The sequence below is a fragment of the Cuculus canorus genome, chromosome 5 (genome assembly GCF_017976375.1).
Source record: "Cuculus canorus isolate bCucCan1 chromosome 5, bCucCan1.pri, whole genome shotgun sequence".
NCBI classification, from domain to species: domain Eukaryota; kingdom Metazoa; phylum Chordata; class Aves; order Cuculiformes; family Cuculidae; genus Cuculus; species Cuculus canorus.
In genome coordinates, this window is record NC_071405.1 from 1,058,798 (window position 1) to 1,082,563 (window position 23,766).

The 23,766-nt window shown below is 48.1% G+C and overlaps 2 protein-coding genes across 2 annotated transcripts in view; one reads left to right on the forward strand and one right to left on the reverse strand.

Moving 5' to 3' along the window:
• The window catches only part of FANCM (FA complementation group M), a 68,552-nt gene that overhangs the window by 771 nt on the left and 44,015 nt on the right, over positions 1-23,766 (forward strand). Inside the window, exons 2-4 of the mRNA XM_054069126.1 lie at positions 973-1,145; positions 2,308-2,385; positions 3,602-3,760. Of these exons, the coding sequence (XP_053925101.1) occupies positions 973-1,145; positions 2,308-2,385; positions 3,602-3,760 (410 nt within the window). The remainder of the gene's footprint in view (positions 1-972; positions 1,146-2,307; positions 2,386-3,601; positions 3,761-23,766) is intronic.
• On the reverse strand, positions 6,567-19,666 carry LOC104059604 (heme-binding protein 2). Its single transcript, XM_054069129.1, has 5 exons — positions 19,415-19,666; positions 13,515-13,606; positions 12,106-12,247; positions 10,645-10,828; positions 6,567-10,208 (listed from the first exon to the last, which is right to left on the reverse strand). The coding sequence occupies exons 1-5, from the start codon at positions 19,644-19,646 to the stop codon at positions 10,037-10,039; spliced, it is 822 nt and encodes a 273-aa protein (XP_053925104.1). The 5' UTR covers positions 19,647-19,666; the 3' UTR covers positions 6,567-10,036.

Genomic DNA, 23,766 nt, shown 5'->3' on the forward strand with positions numbered 1-23,766 from the left:
TTTCTCCCTAAGATCTCATCTCAAGCTCCCCTGTTTCAGCTGAAAACCATCCCTTCTTATCCTGTCCCTGCCCTCCCTGATCAAGAGCCCCTCCCCAGCTTTCTCATCAGCCTCCTTTAAGTCCTGAAAGGCTGCTCTGAGGTCTCTTTAGAGCCTTCTTTTCTCCAGTTTGAGCAACCCCAACTGTCTCAGTCTGTCCTCAGAGGAAGGGTGCTCCAGCCCTCAGTAAGGTCACCTCCATGATCTCCTCCGGGCTTGCTTCAATAGGTCCATGTTCTTCCGTTGCTGAGGACTCCAGGACTGGACACAGGACTCCAGATGGGGTTTCACCAGAGCAGAATAGAAGGGGAGAATAAACGAATAAACCAAAATAGTCTGCTTTCTTTAGGACAAGAAGATTTTTAAGGATTAGCTTTAGGTTTTGCAGTACTTAGAAGCCCAGGTCTTCAGTGTAAGGGTAATTTAGCACTAGAATGTATTTTCTGGAGTGCTGGGGTATAGCCCTGTTGTTCACAGAACCTCGAGGTTTCCACATGGAGATCTACACAGAGAAAAAAACAAAGAATAATGGCTTTTTTCCTTTTCTCTTTTAAGGTTTTTACAATCCCTGTGAACCTCAGTTCATTGCTCGCTACAGTAACAGTTGTAATGACTGAATTTGTAGCCTAGTTTGGAGTGCAGACCTCTTTCAGCGGTGCTGTGGGTCAGGGATAGGGCTGCTGGAGGCCAGACAGCATCTTGACGTTTCTCACCTTGTTCTCTGTAGTTTTGGGTTTACTGGTTTAATGCAAACCCCCTTCCTAGCCATTGCGTTCACCTGTCTTTCCTGCAAGCATCAGTGTGCGTGCTGGTTTGCAAGGCACTCGCTTCCCAAAGCCGACGTGTGTCTGCCAGCCACGCTGTCGCTCTCAGGTCCTGGATCCTGGCTTGTCCTCAGCAGAACTTTGCTAACATTGTTTTCTTTATTTCCAGGGGGAACCCAGGCCCTGAATCGGAGGGAACTGTGGAATACCAAGAGAGTCTTTTTCCTTACCCCTCAAATAATGGTGAATGATCTTTCTCGTGGGACATGCCCTGCTGTCGAGATTAAATGTTTGGTGATTGATGAAGCCCACAAAGCCCTTGGAAATCATGCCTACTGCCAGGTAATGCTGGACTTGCTCCACACTTGTCCCACAATTATAAAAAACCTCCCCAAAATCACTTACAGTGTCTCCATACAGTGTCTCTGTTCTCATTGCCACAGGGAGATTGTCCTTTACGGCCTTAGTGCTGTTTGAAAGTGATCAAGCAGTCTTCTGTGTCCTCAAAGCCTTGTTTTGAGGTGAAACCTGTACTTAAACTTGGAAAAGTGTGTAGGAATTTTATGAACAACTGATTAAAAGTTTAGTTTTTGTCTAAAAAATATTTTTTTGACCGTAGACATTTTTAACAACAGTCACAATGCTGTTCCTTTCAGATATGTTTGCATTTGCCGATGTGCTCAAGTGCTTGTGCTGTGTTGGGGTAGCCCTTATGTGGGGGGAGGTACTGTTTGCAGCAAAATTGTGGGCTTTTTCGGTAAAGTTCTTTATCTTAGTAAAATGAGTTCAGGATTTCTTTTAAGATTGGGTTTTGTCTTGGTTAGCAAAGAGTTTGTGGTGTTGTTTTGGCTTAATCTCATAGCTATGTGTGATGTAAAAGAGAGTTAGAGTTTTATACACAGGTGAAATTGAGCGAGTGTGCAGGGAGCTGGGGCCAGTTGGTTCCTGGGTCTCTGTGGAGGAACACAGGTGTGGTTCAGTGCTTGTTCGACGCGATGTGCTGGAAAAGAGAACGTGGCTTGCTGGGGTAAAACAGCACCAGTTGGTTTGCCAGTGTAGCAGGTTTGGTTTTCTGTCACTTTGTACAACTATAGCAACTTTCTTAGCAAAGAACTTAAGCTTATAAGTTATGATTTTCTTCCAAAACGCTGTCTAAAAATTCTTTAACTGGCTTGGTAGTGCAGAGCCAAGATTTGGGTTTGTTGGCTTTTGGGTCCTTTTAGCTACCTCTAGTGGGAGGTGTTGCTGCCTCCTGGAAGTTGGAACTGGGAGGGCTTTAACGTCCCTTCCATCCCAAACCATTCCTGATTCTGTGGTTCTGTGAAAACTCTGTTCCTTCAGCCCTCATCAGGCCCGGTGGCTGTGAAACTGGCTGGCACTGTGCTCTAGTGTAGCTCTGCCTTTGAAAGCAGCTCTTTCTGCTGAGCAGATATTTCCGTCAATATAGTCTGTATCAGCGGCTAATCTCCTTTGCGGCTGTTAACGGGACCTTTCCTGTTCCTAGGTTGTGCGGGAACTGAGCAAATACACAAATCAGTTCCGGATCCTGGCCCTCAGCGCCACCCCAGGCAGTGACACCAAGGTGAGTTGAGTCTGCTTGCATGGCCGGGTAACGAGGTTTTGGTGGAGGCTGTGTCTAGTGCTGTTTGATACAGTTTCAGGATACTGAAGTCTACCAGAATTTCTTCACACTCCATTAATTAGTGAGGGTTTGTCTTTTCCTTGCTCTAGACTTTGTGTTATTTATTTCTTTTCCTTTCTAAAAGGAGGTAATCCCTTTTGAGTTTGGAGAATACAAACCCACTTGAACCAACGTGGGTAAATGTTGGTAAGGCTTAGGATTATAGGCCGTGGTGAGTGGACATCTGCATCCAGTTTCAGCTCCTAGCTCCAGGTCACTTCTCAGTAGTTCTAATTTCATGACACACCAAAGCCAAAGGAAAAGTTCAGTCACTCCAGCCTCCCTGAAATTCCATGCTTTTAGCATTCCTGAATGTAACACATTGATTCTTTTGTGCTTTCTGAGACGTTAAGTGGACAGCCTTTTGTTTTTGATCTATGGGTGCCTTTCCCTTACAGTTATATTTAAGGCCTGGTAAAACATGAAGCAGGTACTTTTGTGGGATGTTGAGCCAACACTGTATGCTCATAGCCCAGAAGGCCAACTGTGTCCTGGGCTGCATCCGAAGAAGAAGCATGGCCAGCAGGGTGAGGGAGAGGATTCTCCCTCTACTCCACTCTGGTGAGACCTCACCCTGCGTTCAGTTCAGTAGTCCTCAGCACAGGAAGGAGGTGGAACTGTTGGAATGGGTTTGGAGGAGGCTACAAAGATGATCTGAGGGCTGAAGCAGCTCTGCTATGAGGCCAGGCTGGGAGAGTTGAGGTTGGTGAGGAGAAGAGACCTTAGAGAAGCTTCTGCTACTGAAAGGGGCTCCAGGAGGAGGAGATTTTTGCAAGGACATGGAGTGATAGGATGAGGGAGAATGGCTTTAAATAGTAAGGGGGAAGATTTACATGAGACATTAGGAAGAAATTCTTCACTCTGAGGGTGGGGAGGCCCTGGCCCAGGCTGCCCAGAGCAGTGGGGGCTGCCCCATCCCTGGAGGGGTTCAAGGCCAGGTTGGACGGGGCTTGGAGCCCCTGATCCAGTGGGAGGTGTCCCTGCCCATGGCAAGAGGTGGAACTGGATGGGCTTGGAGGTCCTTCCAACCCAAACCATTCTATGATTCTATTCTATTGACTTATGTGGTTGGAGTGTTCATAAGCACATATGATCCTTTCTGTGATTTCTTAAACAGTCTGTGCAGCAAGTGATTTCCAACCTGCTCATTGCTCAGATAGAGCAGTGTTCTGAGGACTCTCCGGAAATCCAGCCCTATTCTCACGAGCGACAAGTGGAAAAAATCGTTGTTCCGCTTGGTGAAGAATTGGTAGAAATTCAGAATGCATACATCCGGGTGAGTTGTTGCATTTGTCTGTTCTGAAATGTGTGTCACTAAATATAGAATCACCCTTCCTCTTTTAACACGTCTGTCCGGGCTACCAATTGTTCCTAAAGTTTGTAACCGTTTTTTCACAGTTAACTGTGCCTTAGAGTACAGGGCAGAGGGAAAACGTTGTAGTGAGGTCGATCCTGGTCTCTTCTCCCAAGTGATAGGCAACAGGATGAGAGGAAATGGCCTTAAGTTGTGTCAGGGCAGGTTCAGATTGGACATTAGGAAAATCTTCTTTGAAAGGGTTCTCAGGCCCTGGCAGAGGCTGCCCAGGGAGGGGGTGGAGTCCCCATCCCTGGAGGGGTTTAAGAGGCACGCAGGCAAGGTGCCCAGGGATCTGGTTTAGTATGGTTTGAATCCGTGGTCTCAAAGGTCTTTTTCAACCAAGCGATTCTATGATTCTGTGGTTTTAGCTACAGCGGCTGCTGTTTTCTTCACACCAATAATACTGGTTACCTTGCAATGACTTGAAGAAAAGCTCTGGTGGAATACTTATGGATGGATTAGTTTTCTCCTCCTCTTTCAGGAGTCCTTGCACAGTTGATGTGAGACCCAGACCGAGGGCTCCCTGATTTGGCTGAATCTGGCACTGTTAAGGTGTTGAGATTTGCCAGGCTTTTGTTGTCTGAGTTCACGTCAGCCTTAGGAACCCAATGTATTGACCGAAACATTTTCTCTGATTAAGAATGTTATTTAATAGCTCAAAGTTTACCTTCATTTGTTTGTTGTAGGAGTTTGTCTCCTTTATTTTTATTTTTTTTCTCGAAAGCTGTTTTGTGTTGTTTTTCACCCAAAAGTTCAAAATATATGTTCTTTTTTTGATAAGAGACATTAAAAAAAGAAATTAGAAATAATATCAGGCTTTTGGCTTTAGAGTATGTTTGTGGTTTAAGTTTTAACGATTTTGGTGTAGTGTATGTGAAGATCATGGGAAGGCAAACTTGTGTGTCCATTTTCTAGGTTGAATTAGATCAGCTGTTTTCAAACCAGTGATCTGAGCATGTATTTAAATGAGGAAGCAAGAACCTGGCAGGTAGTTTCATGCCTCTGAGTGCAGGGATTGAGTGCAGGGATTTAGTCCAAAGTGTCTCACTTGGTATGTAAGCCGCAATAAGCATGCGGGTTTCGTTGATCTGGTGTAATCAAGGAGTACAGACAAAGCTTGCTTAAATTTGTCGCTGTGGCTTCAGTGGTTTCTATTTCCTTTCTTTGATCTGGCATTTGCATTTGTATTGCTACTTCTGTAATTAGAAAATACAACTTGTAACAACACAGTGGGCGTGGAAGGCCAAGCACAAGGTCCTGCCCCTGGGTTGGCGCAGACTCTGGTATGCTGGGGATGGAGGGAATGGAGAGCAGCCCTGCAGAAAGGGATTTGGGGTACTGGTGGATGAAAAGCTGGACATGAGACCGCAATGTGTGCTCGCAGCCCAGAAGGGCAGCCATATCCTGGGCTGCATCCAAAGCAGTGGGACCAGCACGGGGAGGGATGGGATTCTGCCCCTCTGCTCTGCTCTGGTGAGACCCCACCTGGAGACCTGTGTCCAGTTCTGGAATCCTCAGCACAGGAAGGACATGGGATCGAGTCCAAAGGAGGCCATGGAGATGATCTGAGGGCTAGAGCACCTCTGCTCTGAGGACAGGCTAAGAGAGTTGGGGTTATTCACTGTGGAGGAGAGGAGGCTCCAGGGAGACCTCAGAGCAGCTTCTAGTGCTGAAAGGGGTTTATAAGAACATGGGGGACAGACTTTTTAGCAGGTCGTGTAGCGATAGGACAAGAGGTAACGGTTTTAAAGGACAAGTGGGAAGATTCAGACTGGGTATAAGGAAGAAAGTCTTCAAACTGAGGATGGTGAGGCCCTGGCCCAGGCTGCCCAGAGCAGTGGTGGCTGCCCCATCCCTGGAGGGGTTCCAGGCCAGGTTGGATGGGGCTTGGAGCCCCTCATCCAGTGGGAGGTTTCACTGCTCACTGCAGGGAGGTTGAACTGGATGGGCTTTTAGGTCCCTTCCAGCCCAAACCACCCTGTGATTCTATAAAGGATGAAGTCCCAGCCTTTTTGAGCATTGGTGGGCAGGCCTTAGACTTAACCTTAGAGAGCTGAGTGCTTTCGGAGATGGTCCTCCACCTAAGTTTGTGCAGATGTGTTTCTGTAGCCATGCAGTGTCCTGTGACACAGTGATGGACCCCAGCCATGCCCTGAGCTCAAATCACACCATTTACCCTACTCCTGTGTGTTGGCTCCTGAGCGGTTTCAGATCACTATATTTGAGTACTGCCACAGCAGCAACACGTCGGTGTTGTGTTAACCTTGTCCCCTGCTGAAAGAATCAGTCATGAGGTGTGTTCTGAATAGCATCGGGCTTTAGGAGAAAACTCCAGTGCAGACATTGCTCTTTAGGTACCACTTCTGTGCGGTTTGGTTCTGAACCCAGTCCTCGCCCAGCCCGCGCTGCAGTGGGAACTGTGGGAGACTGTGCCGGGTGCTTGTCAGGAACGGGGTTGCAGGTGATTCTGCAGTGAGGAGGGTAAGTTTGCCAGCAGACCTGCTGGCTGCATTGTGTGGATGCATAGCTCCAAGCATGCAAGTTTATCGCAAAGAATGTATGGTTTCTGAATGTTCTTTAAGTTTTCTGCCTCTTCGAGCAATCATTTCCATTTTGGGGCTAAACCAGCTTTTGTCAGAATTGCAACTTGTGAGTTCTGCTTTTCCCGCTCGGAGGGAAGACAGCAAAAGGAGTTGTGTCTGTTACAGAAACAAAAGCCAGGTGTGCTCTGCTCATTATCTTTAATTTTGACAAACAGTAACAGTAAATGAGATGACATTTCAGTGAAAAGGAAGGGCAATGTAAAACAGCGCAATGCAGCAATGCCGGAATAACAATGTTTATATTTTTACACACACAATAGCAAGGCCCTGAGTATCACAATAGCCAGAATAAACTTCTTAGGCACTAAAGCTTGCTCAAAAAATACACAGTCTGCAGGGCAACATTGATCTGTTAAGGCTACAGCATTTAATCTTCCAAAAATATGAGTGGGTTCTGTTTTATTGTCTCCTTTGGATAGTGGAAATCAAATAACTTCAAATAAAAAATCCATTAATTAACGGCTTACAAAATGGAGCCACAGTTGGATAATGAAATGCCTGTTCTGGTCACAGGGGTTGGGGAATGAAGCTTAGGAGAATGCGTTCAAACCCTCTCACGCAGTGGATTTCAGCAATAGTAACATTTCTTTGGTGCTCCTTGGGGTAACTAGGGAGCAAACGTTGCTGTGGGTCAGGGAAACCTGCAATTCCTCACGCTGTGCCTGGGAGGGCCACTTAATAGGATGGGGTGCAGCATTCCATAGCCTTAAAGGGTATCTTCAAACATGAGATAACTAGTTCTTTCTCAGCAGCAGAAACCATCTAGTGTGAGTCAGTAAGTACTATCTTGGAATAGTACACAGAACAACACGTAAGGCTTTGCTGCATCTGGGATATCGGCACATTCAGATAACGCCTCAGGTTTATGGTTTCTATAACACACCCACGAGTAGCTGGGTCACAGAGATATTTGGGTGATGTTTGCCTACAGGAAGAGACATCGGATAGAGCAAACACTTTCTGCAGCAGATGCTTGTAAGGTGGAGTATGTACAGCCTGCTGCTTTCTGGGGAGAAGATATAACTGCTTCCAACAGCTACTTGACGGTTGTTGTGCCAAAGCATTACAGTAGCTTCTGTAACTTGCAAAAGCAATCAAATTGCAGAAACTTCTTTAATTTGCCATATAACCATGTCAAAGGTGTAAATAGTTTCTGTTTGCTCTTATAGAAATCTTGGGATGGTGGTGAGGGCAAGCCAAAACCTGTTCTTTAACACCTAGGCCATCTGCTCAGCTCAGGTTTAAAAATCTTTTATTGTTTGCCATTAATCTGTTAGCTCTCAGTATAATGCTGACTGGCCTTTCTGACACTCTGAGGAAACATTAAACATAAATAACAAGCAATATAAATACAAATCAAACAGGAAACGATTCAACACGTCGAAAAGGAAGTCTGATTTTTATTTTTTTCCCCTGGCTGTGGTCCTGTGTCTTAAAAAAACTGAGAGGAATACAAGATGTGACAGGTACCTTCACTGTCTCACTCTGTTAAGTAAGAAACAATTTGATGTGCAGTTAAAGGGTGCATCAGGCAAAGTGGTTCCTGGCTGTCCAGCGGGCAAAGTGTTTGTGCTGTCACCTGGCACCACCAGACCTGAGAGCTTTCTGGCTGGAGTAACAAAGATCCCAAACCTCTAGGCTTTTCTGAGATTCCCACACAGTTTAACATCCCATTAATTCATGGCAATGGGAATGGCTGTGTGGACCAGTGTTGGACCAGTGCGTGATATCTGAACGGCTAGGGATATCGGACATGCAGAAGAAAGTGAGGATTGCTTTTTTTGTTGTTTTGTATTCCTCCCCACAAAGACTATCATTTTGTTTGCCTTAAAACTCAAGCTTTTCTCTCTCTCTGTTTTTTCCTTTCTTCTTGCTGCCTCCCCAAGGAATCCCCGTGGGCAGCAGCCACCAGAGAGCACCTCAGTCCTGCTTAAGCGTGGCCAGCTAGGGCCAGCTGGTGCTCTGTGCTTCTGCTGCTCACCCAGAGGTTTCAGGTTGAGCAGGAAGCCAGTTCTGTGCAGCTGAGAGCCCTGTGGAACCGGGAGGGTTAACGTTCTTAGACCTGTATGTTCACTAGGAAGTGCTACACAAATCCATTTTGTTTGCCCCTAACGCTACTGTAAACTAGCAGACACTAAACCATACCATCAATAAATAACGCTGGTGATGTACTTCACGACATTTTATATAAAAAGACATTTACTTAAGTATTAAGATTAAACTCTACCATCATATCTGTCAGGGGAGACATTAAGAAGGGATTTTTTGAGAGCAAACCTGTTTGCTGCCCTGATTCTAAAGTGCAGTCGGTGCTCTTTAACTGTAGTGAACAGCAAAGCATGGGTGCTGCTTTCAGACCTCCTGCTGCATGCAGAACTCTGAGCTGCTCTTTTGGTCCCAGCGAGCTGGACTAGCATTGTTGGCTTGGGAATTATTGTATAGATGAGGGGTGAAAGAAATAAAGTGCAGCAGGGAAAATTAGATATTGGGAAGGAAGATTCTCACAGTGAGGGTGGTCGAATACTGGAGCAGGGCCCTGAGGGGTTACGGGTTCCTCAACCCTGGAGGTGCTCAACACCCAGCTGTGGGAGGCCTCAAGCAGCCTGCTGTGCCAGCAATGAGAGCTTTCGGCAGAGGGCTGGTCCAGCTGGCTGCACAGTCACTTCTAACAGGCAGTTTTTCTGTCAGTCAGTGAAATGTTTGCACTATTGGTAACATCAATCGTGTGGTACTGCCAGGAGAGTGTAAAAATTACTGAAGGCGTGACTGACTTCAGCTGCAGTGTTTGAGCATTCAGCAGTATTGTAAGAAGAAAGTATTCAGAAAGCTGAAGAGTTAGGGATAACTGCTTTCTGTTGAGGAATGCCTGAAATAGTACTGAGACTGCTCTGACTGTGGGATGGGGGAAACCCGTAACTCCCGCTATCGAAATTCTAATGAGCCTTAGGGCTGCTCTGCCCCCTTGGTCTCTTCTCAAGGTTAGAAGTACTTTGGTTGGGTGCTTTTTGAGGTAAGCATTAAAGATCTATGCTGCACAGATGACATTTAAAGCAGTCAGTGTTAGCCTACTCTTACTCCTTGGTTTAACCCCAGTGGTCTAAATCTGGTGGTTCTCTTAGGAATTAAAACCTGAAGATTATTTTTCTGCAGCCCAGCCTGCACGTGTGAGGTGGTTTGAATGTGTGTCCCGCTGCAAACTCCAGCAGGGCTTTGGGTGCGCAGCTCTCAGTGTCCAGAGTTGGCAGGGGCACAGGGGCTCCTCTCGGGCCATCCCAGGCCACAGGCAGCCTGGAGACACTGATAGATGGACAAGGAGAGAGGTCTTGATCTCCCTTTTAGTGTACAAAACAGATAAGGTAAACTAACTTTTAAAGTGCTAAAAATCTCCATACAAGTTGTGTACAAGCTGCGAAAGCTGACATAGGGGACGGTGTTTCAGGCGTTACCTCTGTGTGAGCGTTGGGTCGGAGCGGTTGCCTGGCTAAGCAGGCTCAAAGCCATGGTTGAGGGTCTGACAGCTAGTCTGGCGCGAGTCACCTGTGGGAGCCTGCCAGTCGGTCAGCACTGGATCTTTAGCTGACAGCCGGGGAGGCTACGGCCGCTGCAGGAACCATATCTCATTGTGTCGGTTGGCAGCAGCTGGGTTTGTGTATCCCGCAATGATGAATGTGTCCTGCAAACACAGCTCAGGACTCTCCAGAATTTCCGCCAGCAGGTTTATTTCTCGCATTATGGAGTCTTCATTGGTGATTCCTCTGAAGCTCCTGCAACAACCAGCTTTATATCAGGTTCTTTTTAAACCCCGTGTTTTTTGCAAAGCCTAGAAAATGCCCCCTTTGAAATTATTTACTCATGTTTCACAAATGGTTCTACCTGACTGTGACTGATCTCAAACAGGTAGCAGTTGTTTCCCAACTCAGCATTTTCAGGGATATCTCAGACCCAGCTGCATGGCTTCATCTGTGTTTTGAGCTGCTGTTCTGTTTCATGTTTACAGAGGCACTATTTTCCCAAGTAAGCTGGTAATGATTATTTCCTGATATCCCATTCTGATAAAGCAAGTAGCTATTAATTAAGCAATTACTAAAACCAAGTTTTACTCTCCATTAGCTTTTAGAACTTGGTTAAAAAGACATAACATGCATTGAAAACTGCATCCTTTTACCCTTTTCCCCAGAACAAAATGAAGATGTCTCTTACCTGCTATAAACAATAGTAGAGGGCCATTCTTCAATGATTATGTCGGAGTCGAAAGGGTGAGGTGGCTCGTCCTGCAGCACTTCGGGCAGATAGTACGCTACCGTCACCGACTGGGTCATCTCTGACTGAGATTCATTGGTGTGGACGATGGTCACAATGGGAATTGTTATCCCCAAATACAGGCCTTAGGAGACAGATATGACTTTAGAGACTACGAGAGAAGGTCTGCACACTGTGCTTGCCTGCTGAACTCATCCCAAGTAACAGAGAATGAGCACCACAGAGCAGTTTCGTTGCTATAGGCAGTGAGGATGCTTTAGAAAATGGGGCTGTGTAGTGTGTTCACATCTCTAAAAGTCACACGTGCAAATCTGTGTGTCTAAAACCGAGTATTTGGTGAGCTCTCCTGCCTTCACGTATGGCAAGGAGTTGGAACCGCTTCCCCTCTCTGAAGAAGGTTGCGTTATCTTGTCAGCTGCCTTTGTACCGGGTTTTAAACATCTGGGAGCAAGGAACCTCGGCCGGACAAGGGGGCTGTGTTGTGAATTCCTGTCGGCTTGGCTGTTCTGGAACGTGCTGCTGTGTTCTTACAGGGCTCTGGGAGAGGTGGGGATGTTGACCGTGCAGGTAGCAGTGCGGACCGGAACGGAACTTTGCTTCTGTACAGTGTGAGAATACAACTGCACTGCTATGGAGCCAGGATTACATGTAAACTGTGTTTAATAATGGGGAGAGCAAGGAAAATGCCTGGTTAAGGAAAAGCTTTCATGATCAGTGGTTTTAGTTGAATGGAAAGAAAATGAAGGGCTGACTTTACAACACATGCATTACAGAGCACATCACCGGGCACTGCAAAACCTCTTCATCAGCTGGAGAGTGAGCAAATGGGAGTGGATGGCTGGAAGCAGAAACCAAATTGAATGGGATTGGAAACGAGGTGTGCGTTTTGTGCAGGCACAAACTGTCAAGGAGGTAGTGGGTTTTAATGTATGTGAACTAAAACTGGATTATCTTTCTGGAAAAAGCTTCAACCACACAAGTATATGGTGTCCATTCAGACATGCATAAGTCGAGTATTGCGAACTCAAATGCAGGAGGCGAAACATTGTGGTCTTGGCATTACACTTGGAATTGGCTCTTAGAATTTCTGCACTGCTGTGGAAACAAAACCACTGAAGCTCTGGCGCTGAAGCCCATTTCGCAGCTGCCAGTGCCAGTGCCTGGGCAGCTTTAGTGGCCTTTGGCAAGAGTGATTGCTTCCCACCAAGGCTCTCCTCTCGCACGTGTGCGGAGGGAGCCGTGTGTTTGTTTAGGCCGTGCTGGAAAGGCTGCATTACAGGAGATGTCCCCGCAGAGTCCACAGGGTGGAGTACGTGGGAAAAGCTCCTAACAGTAGGCTAGGAGGAGTTAGTGCATAAATACAATGTTTCGATTTCAATGTAGTGTTGTGGCACCACTTACCTGAGGAATTCTGCTCACAAATGTACCTCATGAGCTTCATGAACCCAAGGCATATGCTCTGCTCGTACTGCTTCTCTTTCATTTTTATGCACGCCCATTTGGCTTTCCCGTACTGACGTTTTTCATAAAGCAGGTCTCCAAGCTGCAAATGAGGTTAGATAATAAATTAGTATTTTAAATCAATCGCCTAAAAAACCAAGCAAACAAATAAAAGTCAAACAATGTTTCAGTGTTTTACTGGTAGCATAAAGAAATCACCTTCTCCAGGTGTACGACCAGGAAAATGGCAAGCATGAGGAAAGGGTTTATGTCTCCATTTCAGCTATAGGAAAGCACATTCTGTTTCATACCTAGTTCCCACGTGCTCAAATTCAGAGGCTGAGCTGGCATGGAATAAGTAGATATTAAAAAACAACACAGTGTGTGCATCTTACATGAGTGCAAGAATAACTGTGTCTGTTTTCTGCTGTCAGTGAAATAATCTTGAAGGGAACCTGTGAATTTTAATCCTTTAAATCAAGAAGGGATGTGCTGCTGATTTTGGAGCAAAATTTGTTCCAGCAGAGTTGTAGGTAGGTCTCCTTTACTGTAAGGGACTGCCATCTTTTGGACTTGGAGTATCAAATATTTCACTACAATTAACACTGAATAACCTCATTTTATCTGCAGTTATTAGAGCAGTGCTGAGAAATGGATTTCAAGCATTTAATTACAATAAGAACAGTCAGGAATCCCAGACTGTTCAGATGAAATACAAACTGAATGGGGATATTTATAGCTTTGGATTATATAGATTTAAAAGAAATGTGATGGGAATTCTTCCTACGTGGTTAGTAAAGATTTTCTTGATTTGCCATATATTTAAGTGGAGGCCCTTGTCTGCACGTTTCTTGAGCTGTAGCAAAGCCAGTGGACATCAGTTTCAGTTTTGCTGTAGAGGATAAGATGGTTTTGATAAGATGGGTTTGCAAACTGTTGCTTTGTTTAATAATGAAGCCTGATACAAACATACATGTTTGGATTTAAATTCAGACATTCTTTCAAGTGTTCTTTGCTAAGGTTTTATTAACATGATTTCAAATGCATGGATTTAAATGAAGAAAATAGGCATTTTCTTTCAAATGTCAAAATATGAGGGATTTTGTTAAATCGATTATAAAATATCACTAAGACTGATCCCTGGCCATCTTCTGCCTTCCTTGAGAGCTTCTAACTTAAAAAACTGTAAGGTAATTCACACCTGTGATGATGATGTGATGTTAAGGGTGAAATGCATCCATCCAGTTCTAGTGCCTGTGTTGTTATAAACCCCAAATGGTTAGAATAATTCTATAAAGAAACTTATTTTAGGGAGCAAGGTGTGGATACTGAGGGCACGGTTAAAACTTGAGCTGGGGAGGGAGCAGTACCTTTTCCTTGCGCTGGATGAGCGTAAACGGGATGGTCTGGCGCTCCTGGGGGCTGTTGTTCCTCGTCAGCTGCTGGATCGGCTCGGCCATGTCTGCAACAGAAGAACACACCGCCAGGTTCAGTCCTGTGGCAGGAGGGGAAGTGCAACGTGTGCTGTGTACTGCTTTCGCTTCGTTGAACTTCTGGGGACTTTGTGTTGCTCTCTAATATCAGTAGGAAAAGGAAAGGAACTCTGCCTCCCTGCAGATGGTGTTGTCAGTCCTGGCAACCCTTTCGCTGTTGGATCCGTGTGTATCCGTGAGAAGGAGCAGATTGAGTTGGCATCTCTTGTTCACAGGCTCAAGGGAGTATGGTTGTGGGAACCTTGCCATTTCCACAAGCTGGTTTGTGTCTAGTATTCTACTTCAGTGTTTGCGGCCGTGCCCATCTGGGTGCTCCTCCCTCACTAGTCAGCCGAGTTGCTGGGCACAAGGCCTGTGCAGTGGCTCAGAGCCATGGAGCGCGACCAGCAGGGGCAGGCTGCGATATTAGCTGCATGTCCCACTGGCTCTGAGGGTGCTGCTACCCCCTTACCACCCTGCTTCTCTCTGGCTTGCTGTGACATGTGGTCTTGGGGGTGTGAGAGCCAAATCTGATGGAGAGCATGGCCTGCAGTGATGCTGTGCTGGTCCGGCTTCTGTAGAGTGGAGTTCTGGGTCTTCGGGGAATCGCAGAACATTTATTTACTTTAATGCGAGTCCTTCTCGTGAGGCCTCACAGGAAGGAGGTTTCAAAATAGAAGGCAAACAAATATTTTCATTAAGACATAGAGGAGAACATGAACTTTTGCTTGCAACTTCAGGACACCTCACAGAACCGAACATGTGCTGGGCTGTGTGGGCAAGGGAGAAGGCTGCTGCGTTTGGTGTACACAAAGCTGCATTTCCTGTGCTGTGCCTGGCCTGGGGCTCCACGGTGGAGCACAGAACGGGCTGGGAGAACCCAGTTGGCTCAGGCTGGAGGGAAGGAAGGAGAGGTGGGGTGTGATGGTCATTGAAATCATTGAAATGCAGAAACTATGGATGGCACTGATGCACTTAGGATGCTTTGGCTGGTTTAAGGACGGGATAGAGCACAGAAAGGGCTGGGAGAACCCGATGAGCTCAGGCTGGAGGGGAGGAAAGAGAGGTGGGGTGTGATGGTCATTGAAATCATTGAAGTGCAGAAACTATAGATGAGGGAGAGAAAACTGTCCTGTTATATTAGAGAAACATAAGTTGGGGAAACTTAAAATTCCTGAGTGTATACTTCCCTGAAGAGCTGTCTCTTAAGAATACACTAGATTGTTTAACAAAGAAACTAGAACATAGATTTGCGTTAACACAATCTCTTTTCATTGCACGGCAGTTTTATCCATACATTTCTTCCCCAAAAGGGCTCTCGAGCACTGGTAGAGGCTGCCCAGGGAGGTAGTGGAGTCCCCATCCCTGCAGGGGTTTAGAAGACAGATGAGGTGCTCAGGATCTGGTTTAGTAGTGGATGGGGATGATTGGACTTGATCTCAATGGTCTTTTTAAACCAAGCGATTCTATGATTCTGTTCTATGAAAGCTGAAGAGATACAGGCATTGTGGACTCTGGTAGAGGACTTGAAGCTGAATGTTTATGTACGTGTTTGGAAGCCTGGGTTTGCCTTTGTCATGCTGCCTCACTGCATACATCAGACGCGCAGGAAAAGGATGGAAGTTTCATCTGGAATAAAAGCCCTTCTCTTGGGTGTTTCAGGGCCCTCAGTATCAGGTTGGACGGGCAGGACAGCGGGGGAAGTGAGTATTATCTGGGTTTCAGAGGAGAATTAATTTGGCCTAGGTCACGGTAAATCTGCGGCTGAGGTCATCAAACCTACATCTCCTGGCTTCCAGTGCAGGGGCTTTAGGTTTAAGTCTGTTTGGAATAGTAAAAAGCCTTTCAACAGAGGGTAGAATGCTACAGTTCGGTTAATTTTAAACTTGTTCCTTAAATATCATTGGAAAACATTTAAAAAGTAAGATATAATTGCCAAGTAAAATTGATCTCTTTGGAGGCTGAGAGAAAAATAAAAATAGATTAGACTTCAGCACTGAATTTTCCACAGAATACTTGGGAATTAGGAAGTGTTTTAGGACTCTAGAAATGTTAACTATTCTTCAATTCATCTGTTGATAACTAGGTTGGGTTTTTTTTTCCTTCTATATTAATTCAAAGGGTAGGGATTGCAACTCATTGAAGTCCTGTCAGGAGTTTTATTCTCTGGTTCATGAATCCACGCCTGTCAGGCATGATGGTATAATATTTGGATTATAAACACTTTAGTCTGGACAAGACTTAGATGATACTGCCCAAACCCAAGTGAGTTGCCCATCTCTCAGTCCAAGCCTGCAAACACAAATGCAAGTGTGAGAAAGCGAGGCAAGTCGAGTGGCAGCAGCGTAGCTGGGAAAAGGCTCCGTTTGATTAAATGGCAAAGTTGTGGCTGCAGCTCCTTCTATAGGCAGGCGTTGTGCAAGAGGCAGATCTCTGCAAAGGGGTTTCTGTAGATGAGGCCCTTTTCACAAGACTTGTGCACAGCCACGAGATTGAACAGTATTTAAAAGACCGTGTGTCTGAATTTGTGTGTGATGGGACCTGCTGGGAGTGTCACTGCGACAGGGTGTACTTGGCACCTGCACCCTGAGTAACACGCCCGCATTCAAACCTGTGCTGTTGCAGAGCAGAGAAGACAGCCCCGTGCGTGGAACCGAGCCACTGGTGGCATGCCTTGGAGAGGAACTGGAACCCAGCTCTGGGAGGTGTTTGCACACCTCTTGGCAGCAGGCGCTGTGCTGGGCTTCCCCAGTGACGCAGGCTCTGTAGTCCAGCAGCCCGGAAACAGGCGCGTGAGGTGACCTCAGCAGGGAGCTGATGGAAATCCACCTGCAGTCCCAGATCTTTGATCTGGAGCCTGGGTGTTTGACCCCAGAGCACACTGCATTGTACACAGAGTATCTTTTGACACCTTCATCCTTTAGCAAGTGAATGGGTTTGTGGGCAGCAGGTTCCCTGAGCCTCCTTGTCAATGAGGTTTCTTAGTTTGAAATTAGAATGTAAAAGTAACTGCTGTAGCATGTTTTCTGCTCCTTCTAGGAGGAGATAAGATGGAGTTTTCAAGCAGAGAAAGTTAGATTCTACCTTCCTGCACCTTTAATTTCTTTTACCTTTCTCGTGCAAGGTTTGGCATAGGCAATCTGTAGGATTAGGATCTTATTAGCAGTGATAAACTGAGATGCCAGTCACATACATCTCCGTTGTTTTCATCTCGCAAAACCTTAGCTTTCTAGAAGACATAGAGCATTTCTGCTGCTCTTAAGAGTTGACAAAAAAAGCTACACAGCGAGTCATTTTAGAAGGTGTGCTGTCACCACAGAAGAGAATGGGTGCCCAAGCTTATGGCACTGTGGACCCACCGATGAGAGGGATGGAACAGTCACTTTGCTGCAGACCTGGCCCCTAGACTGCAGGACACGTGTCCTGTTGCTACGGCCTCGAGTGCCCTGTCTGCCCAGCATCCCTGCTGGCCATCAGCAGTCAGCCCAGGAAAGGTCTGTTGGACAGCACGCCCAGTGGCACCAGCTGTTTGGATGGGCATAGCAGTCCCGAGAGGCATCCACTCCCTGTGGACAGGGAGGAGCTCTCCAAAGTCAGCTGTTCCCTCTCTGCTCCCTGAGGCTCAAGTGGCTGGAGCTGACTGGACACTCGGATACAAGCAGTGAGCTCAATATTTGACTGGACCACAGAATCGAATCTGGCACCTCTCTCGGGCTGTTGTGGTTGAGACACAGCCCTGGGCACTAGCTGGGGAGGAATCCCCGCGTGAGGCTTTGGTAATGCTCGCTTTTTGCCGTAAAGCAAGCTTTTTACAACACAGAAGCTGAATCAGGGTGAAATGCTACTCTTGAGGTAGTTTCTAGGCTTGATATCCTGCCTGATAAGTGTTAGTCAGACAGGGCACAGGAATTCCTATGTGTCGGAATATCGGGTAGTGTGGAGGAAAGGAATCTTGCTGTGTTCAGTGAGCACCTTAGCATCTGTGTGTTCTACCTCGCTCGTGCATGCCTTAAGCAGGGAGCACCGTGCCTCTCCTCTCTCCTCCCTTCTGTGCCCCTATGGAACCAGAACCTGTCAGGTTTGATAGACATGCAAACTGGAGCACGCATGGAAACTATGGGATGGCACTGCTGGTGCAGGGCATCCCCAGACCCCTCTAAGGAGGCAGCAACAAGGCAAGCCCTGAACTCTGTCCAGACTGCCCCTGCTGTTGTTTTAGCACCTGGCAGGGTACTCATTTTCATTGTTAAATCATTAGAGGAGTAAGAGGGGACTTCTAGGCTGACTTGGAAAGGAGGTCATACCCTCTGTGCTGTGCTGGAATATAGAATATACTTTTACATAAGTATTCTTACAGTCTGTTGTACCATGGGTTTGCTGTTTCCCACCCTCAGAGGGTGGCTTATCTGGACACAGAAATGCTGAAGATCTCTGCAGCTCTGTGCAGGGCAGCGTGAATGAGTCAACGTTTCTGAGCAAGCCAAGGCTGCAGTTACTCTCAGACACTCATTATGAGTTACCTGACCTGTTACACTCATTCTCAGTCCTCAGTCTTTGTTAAAAGCAAAAATAAACAGCTTCTCAAGGAGATGAGCCCCGGAGCTTAGTGCCAGAAAGCAAAGTCAATCCTGTTACTTGTTTGCTTTGTGCTCTTTCAGTTCAACCAGCTTTCTTTAAAGAGCTAGCCCCTTGGAGAGTGACAGTGAGGAGAGAAAAGATGCATTTGCAGGTAGCAAAATTTAGTTTTAATTAAGACTGAGAACTTATGTTGGTCCGTTTCAGTGTAAATTAAACTGCTTGCTAAGTGAGAGCAACCTGTTGCCTGGCCCTGGGCACAGCTTTGCTGTCTCAGGGATGCAGGGAAGGATGTTGGGTGGCTGTGAAGCTTTGCTGTGTCTCAGAGGTACAGGGAGATGATGGGTGGCTGTCTTAGAGCAACCTGTTGAGTTGCCCTGAGAGCAGCTTTGGCGTCTCCGGGGTGCAGGGAAGGGCGATGGGTGGCTGTGAAGCTTTGTAGTGTCTCAGCAGGGAAGGATGATTGGTGGCTGTTACAGCAACCTGTTGCCTTACACTGGATGAAGCTTTGCTGTCTCAGGGGCACAGGGAAAGACAATGGACAGCTGTGAAACTGCTGTCTCAGGGGTGCAGGGAGAGCTGATGGGTGGCTGTGCTGGAGCAACCTGTTGAGTTGCCCTGGGTGCACCTTTACTGTTTCAGGGGTGCAGGGGTGGGCGATGGGTGCCTGCTGGGATGCTCATCTCCAGTGGCCACTGAGGCCAGCCCTGGCCCTTCTCCAGAGGTGGTGGGATGGATCCCTGGCTCCCTGGGGTGGTGCTGGGTGCCAGCCCCAGGTTGGTGGGATGGATCCCCTGCTCCCCATCTCCCTGGGGACAGCTGCGTGCCAGCTCCAGGGTGGTGGGATGGATCCCGTGCTCCCGGTCTCCCTGGGGTGGTGAGACGGACCCCCTGCTCCCGATCTCCCTGGGGATAGCTGGGTGCCAGCTCCAGGGCGGTGGGACGGATCCCCTGCTCCCGATCTCCCTGGGGATAGCTGGGTGCCAGCCCCGGGGCAGTGGGACGGATCCCCTGCTCCCGATCTCCCTGGGTGCCAGCCCCGGGACAGTGGGACGGATCTCCTGCTCCCGATCTCCCTGGGTGCCAGCTCCAGGGTGGTGGGACGGATCCCCCGCTCGCGGTCTCCCGAGGCGGCGTAACGGGACCCCCTGCTCCCGGCGTTCCTGGGCGCCAGCCCCGGGCCGGTGCCGTGTCCCCGTTCCCCGGCCGAGCGCGGCGCTTACCGCGGGGCACGTCCACCTGGTGCCCCCGTCCCACGCTCTGCCAGTAGGTGAGCAGCCGCTCCTGCTCCTCGTCCTCCATGCGCTCGGCGTCCTCCTCCAGGCTGCTGCCGTTGCTGTGGTACGCGGAGTCCGGGCTCTCCTCCGCCAGCCCCGCCAGGTCCTCCAGGGTGATGGCCCCGGCGGCCGGCCCCGCGCCGCCCATACGGCACCCGCCCGCCTCCATCGCCTCCATCGCCGCCCGCCCTGCCGCCGCCACCGGCCGGCTTTATCGGGACCGGGGGAGGGACCGGAGAGGGCGGAGGGAGGGAAGGGGGAGGAGGCAGCGATGCGGGAGGGATGGGGAGGGAGGGAGGAGAGAGGGATGGAAGGATGTGGGAGAAACTGAGGGAGGAGGGATGGAGGGAAGAGGGACGGAGGGATGCAGGAAGGATGGAGGGAGGGAAGAGGGATGGAGGGGTGCAGGAAGAATGGAAGAGGGATGGAGGGAGAGAGGAGGAAAGGAGGGAGAAGGGCTGGAGGAGCGATGAGGAGGGATTGAGGGCAGAGGAGGTATGCAAGGAGGGAGGGAGGGATGCAAGAATGGAGGAGGGAGGGAAGAGGGATGGAAGGAGGGAGGACAATTGAGGGAGGAAGAAGGGAGGGAGGGAGAAGGGATTAAGGGATGCAGGAGGGATTGAGAGAGGGAGGAGAGATGGAGGGAGGGATAGAGTTAGTTTTCTTGCTGGTAGCTGGTGCGTGCTGTATTGTGGATTTGGGATGATAACACACTGATGGGTTTAGCTGTTGCTGAGTAGTCGAGGACTTTTCAGCTTCTCCTGCTGGCCTGGCAGAGAGAAAGTGGGGGCGCAGGAAGCTGGGAGGGGACAGCGCTGGGACAGCTGACCCCAGCTGGCCCAAGGGACGTTCCATGCTCAGTATACAAACTGGGGGATTTGCTGGGGCTGCAGTCACTACTCAGGGGCACACTGGGCATTGGTCGGTGGATGCTGGGCAATTGCTTTGTGTGTCACTTCCTTTGAACGTTCTATTATTGTTAGTATTCTCTCTCCCTTTTGCTGTCCTGTTCAATGTCTTTATCCCAACCCGTGAATTTTACTTTTTCCCATTCTTCCCCACCTCATGGGGATGGAGGGAGGGAGCGAGTGGCTGTGTGGGGCTTAGTGGCTGGCTGGGTTACACCATGACTGGTTGTCTGGTGATTTGGTTTCGTGGTCAGCTACCTAGCATTCAGAATCACAAAATCCATTGATAACACCGTGAACATTGATAACTGCATTTTCTAGCAGTTACCAGGTTTTCCTCCCAAAGACACTGTTGGGCTTCATGGGGAGCTGCATTGCTCTGGGTCGGTGCCTTGCAGTAAGGCACGATGTGAATCTGTCCCCGTCACAGGCAGTGTCTAATCACACCTCCGTACAGTGCAAACCCTGACTCCAGCTCTGTGGGTAAGGGATTTCCCACATTGTTTTGGAAGCTGGATTATTCCTGCCAAGTGAAGGCACCCTGGCTCTTGGAGATTTCCTCCAGGAAACTGTTATTCCTTAGCAGAGCTGACTTTCTGAAGCACCAGGGAGAGGCTCTTCCGCTGCCTGTCCCACAGGATTAATTCTGACACTTTCTCATAGCAAACAGTCCCGTTTTTTTTACTCAAGCACTAATTATGAGAATGAAGAGTTGTTTAAATTAAATTGTCTCTGTTGAGAGTTTTGTTGGAGGTGGGGAAAAGAAGAAAATGAAGAAACAGCTACCAGAGAAACTGTCTGAAATGACAGCTGAGAGTGTGTGTGAGCAGTGCCAGGGTATCGCCTGCTGCCTGTGCGGAAGGGGTTCGTGGTTCTGTTAAAGACCCACCTGCACGGAGTGCTGCGTGTCCGGTTTATTTGCTTTGATTGTGACGACAGTCCGTTTGGCAGAGGAGCAAAGGTGTTTGGTGGGCTGTGTCCAGAGGCTGCTGTCAGCTTCGACTGGTGTGGTTGCCAGTTGTTACTGGAGCTGAACAAAACTGATTTCAGTTGCATTTGGTTTTTTTCCCCCAACTTGTTAATTCTATGTGTGACTGCTGGCTAGCGGAGGGTCACGCTTGAGATAATACGGGTTTGGTAGTGTCGTGCTCTCTGTGCTTTCCTGGTGGGCTGTGCCTCTGAATAGAGAAGAAAAACATCCAGCCTTGCTGACAGAGGCTGTGAATCATCCTGGGCAGGAGCTGCTCTCTGTCCCCTGGCAGAGGAGTGACGTTTACTGAGTGGCAGCCTGATCTAGGAAAGCCACCTCTTTCTTATAACTTCTCAAGTAAAGGAGTGGAAATAATCTTGGTGAAATTAGCTGAAAAGTATAAACTGTGGGCTGCCTTCTTTTGTGACTGCTAAGAAGTGAAAACCGCTGTGACAAGAGAAACCCAGGGTGTTAGAACAGAACAAACTGCCATGTCTTGGTGAACACCAGTGCCAGGGGAGGACAGTCCCTGGCCAATGCATAACAGGTCCTGGGGAGTGGAAAGGCTGTGAAGTGTTGGGGTGAGTTAATACAAACCTGACAACACAACTTTCAGAGCGCTGAGGTCGTTCCTGGGCTGATCAGTGCTGGCTTTGGAGGATTATAAGAGCAGCTTAAACCCGCTGTGCCCCGCTGTGTCCCTGGAGCTTTATTTTCAGTGTTGGAAAGGTAAGAAAATGTCAGCAGCAAGCTTACACAAAGCAGCGCTTTTCTCCCTCATGTTCACAGTTTGTTTTTGTCATGACCCCGCGGTTTCACAGGGAGAACAGCTGAATGGGGACACAACTCACAGCTCCCAGTGCCTTTCAGTTGCCTGCTTTGTCTTAACCCCCATTTTTGTCTGTTCATAGTTGTTCTCCTTCCCTTCTTTGCTGCATAGACTGTGACTCAGGGAGCTTCATCCAGTGTCACAGTAGCTGTTGTGGCTCTGTACCTAGACTTTATGTACTCCCACATGCCTAAGAGGTTTCTGTGCAGTTGAATGAAGGTTACCTGTAAGCTGCGGTCCATCAGACCTGCTCCTCTGGCTTTGGGGCTGGCTGGTTGTCTGGTGGCCACTTTGCTTTGCCACCCCAGCCACTTGCTTCTTTGATGGACTCCCAAGACTCTCACTTAATCTGGAGTTACGGCTGGTGGAGATGAAACATGGTTTGTCCCCAGAACTTCATCCTCAGAGACGCTTTCAGGAACATGGGGTTGTTGCACTCTTGCTTCTGAAGAAGCACTTTGTGAAACCCAACCTTTCTAGTTTCAGTCCTAAAACAAAGCAGCGAGTGCCCTAGACCCTCGCCTGCCCTTCACCAGGGCTGCTTCTCTCTGGACCTGTGAAAGGACTTGGTTGCTTTCATGCCTTCTTGCAAAATCTGTTTGCTTTTAGGACAAAGGGGTGGCAGGACTGCAGCCTGCAAGAAGTCTCCTCTTTGCCTTTCTTGTCTTCCCTCTCTCTCTCTCTTGCAAACTGGAAAATCTGGAGCAGACAGTGGGAGCAGCATGATGTTGCTTTGGTGCACGGCCACTGCAAAGATGTGGGTCTGTGTTCTGGAGCTGCTTGCATTGCGTCTCCACTCCTGACTGGGGTTGCAGAGCAGTGTGACTGCGTGTATCTGGTCTGGTCCATCAGGAGAGGTCAGGAGTTTGCAGAGAGCATCCTGGCACTGCGGGGTCATTGATCTGTGGAGATGCGGTGGTCTTGGGGACTGGTTCTTCTCAGCCCCCTCCGTCCCTGCTCTAGAAAAACTGCAACACACACAGTCACTTGTGCCTGGGAGGTTTTGTGGTTTCCTTTGGTGAAGAGCACTTGCAAATCTACAATGAAGTAATGAGTCCAGGTCATTTGTTAAAGCCTTTGGTTTTTGTTGTGCCAAGAGAGGGCAGATTAATAGCTGTTTTACTGAGGTTTAGCTGAAACAGTGACAGGTTTTGCCTTGCCGGTTCTACTTGTGATGCCCATGGCACTTAGCTCAAGCTCCAAACAGCGGGTCCTAAGCTGACCTTGGCTACATGCCTCAAAAACCAACCTGGTTTCCTGCAGCAGGTGCCTCGTTCAGCAATGACCTGTGTGTTCAGAGCAAGTTTAGTGCAGTGTGGGATAACCTCACCGCTTGTTAGGACATCTGCCAGCTTCTTAACTCGATTTATTGAGCTAGAGAAAGCCATGAGTCCTAGTAAGCAATTAATCTAAATTAACTCTACCGTTCTGTTTTTAAAGGGGTAAGGTAACACTTCAATGTTTTGGAAAGATCGAAGAGACCTTCTAGAAGTAATTATCTTTTTAATTAAAAATAAAGGTATGGGGCAAGATAACGGCAATCACACCAAGCAGCGCTTGTTTCTGTATCTCTCTAAGTAGGTTATGTTTA

Bases quoted from the DNA above. Each gene is read 5' to 3' on its own strand.
- LOC104059604 (XM_054069129.1), bottom strand. From the start codon at position 19,646: ATGGAGGCGATGGAGGCGGGCGGGTGCCGTATGGGCGGCGCGGGGCCG. The intron at 12,248-13,514 runs GTACTGCTCCCT...CCTCATTTGCAG, and splicing joins TCATCCAGCGCAAGGAAAAG to CTTGGAGACCTGCTTTATGA. The intron at 10,829-12,105 runs GTAAGTGGTGCC...CTGTCTCCTAAG, and splicing joins TTGTGAGCAGAATTCCTCAG to GCCTGTATTTGGGGATAACA.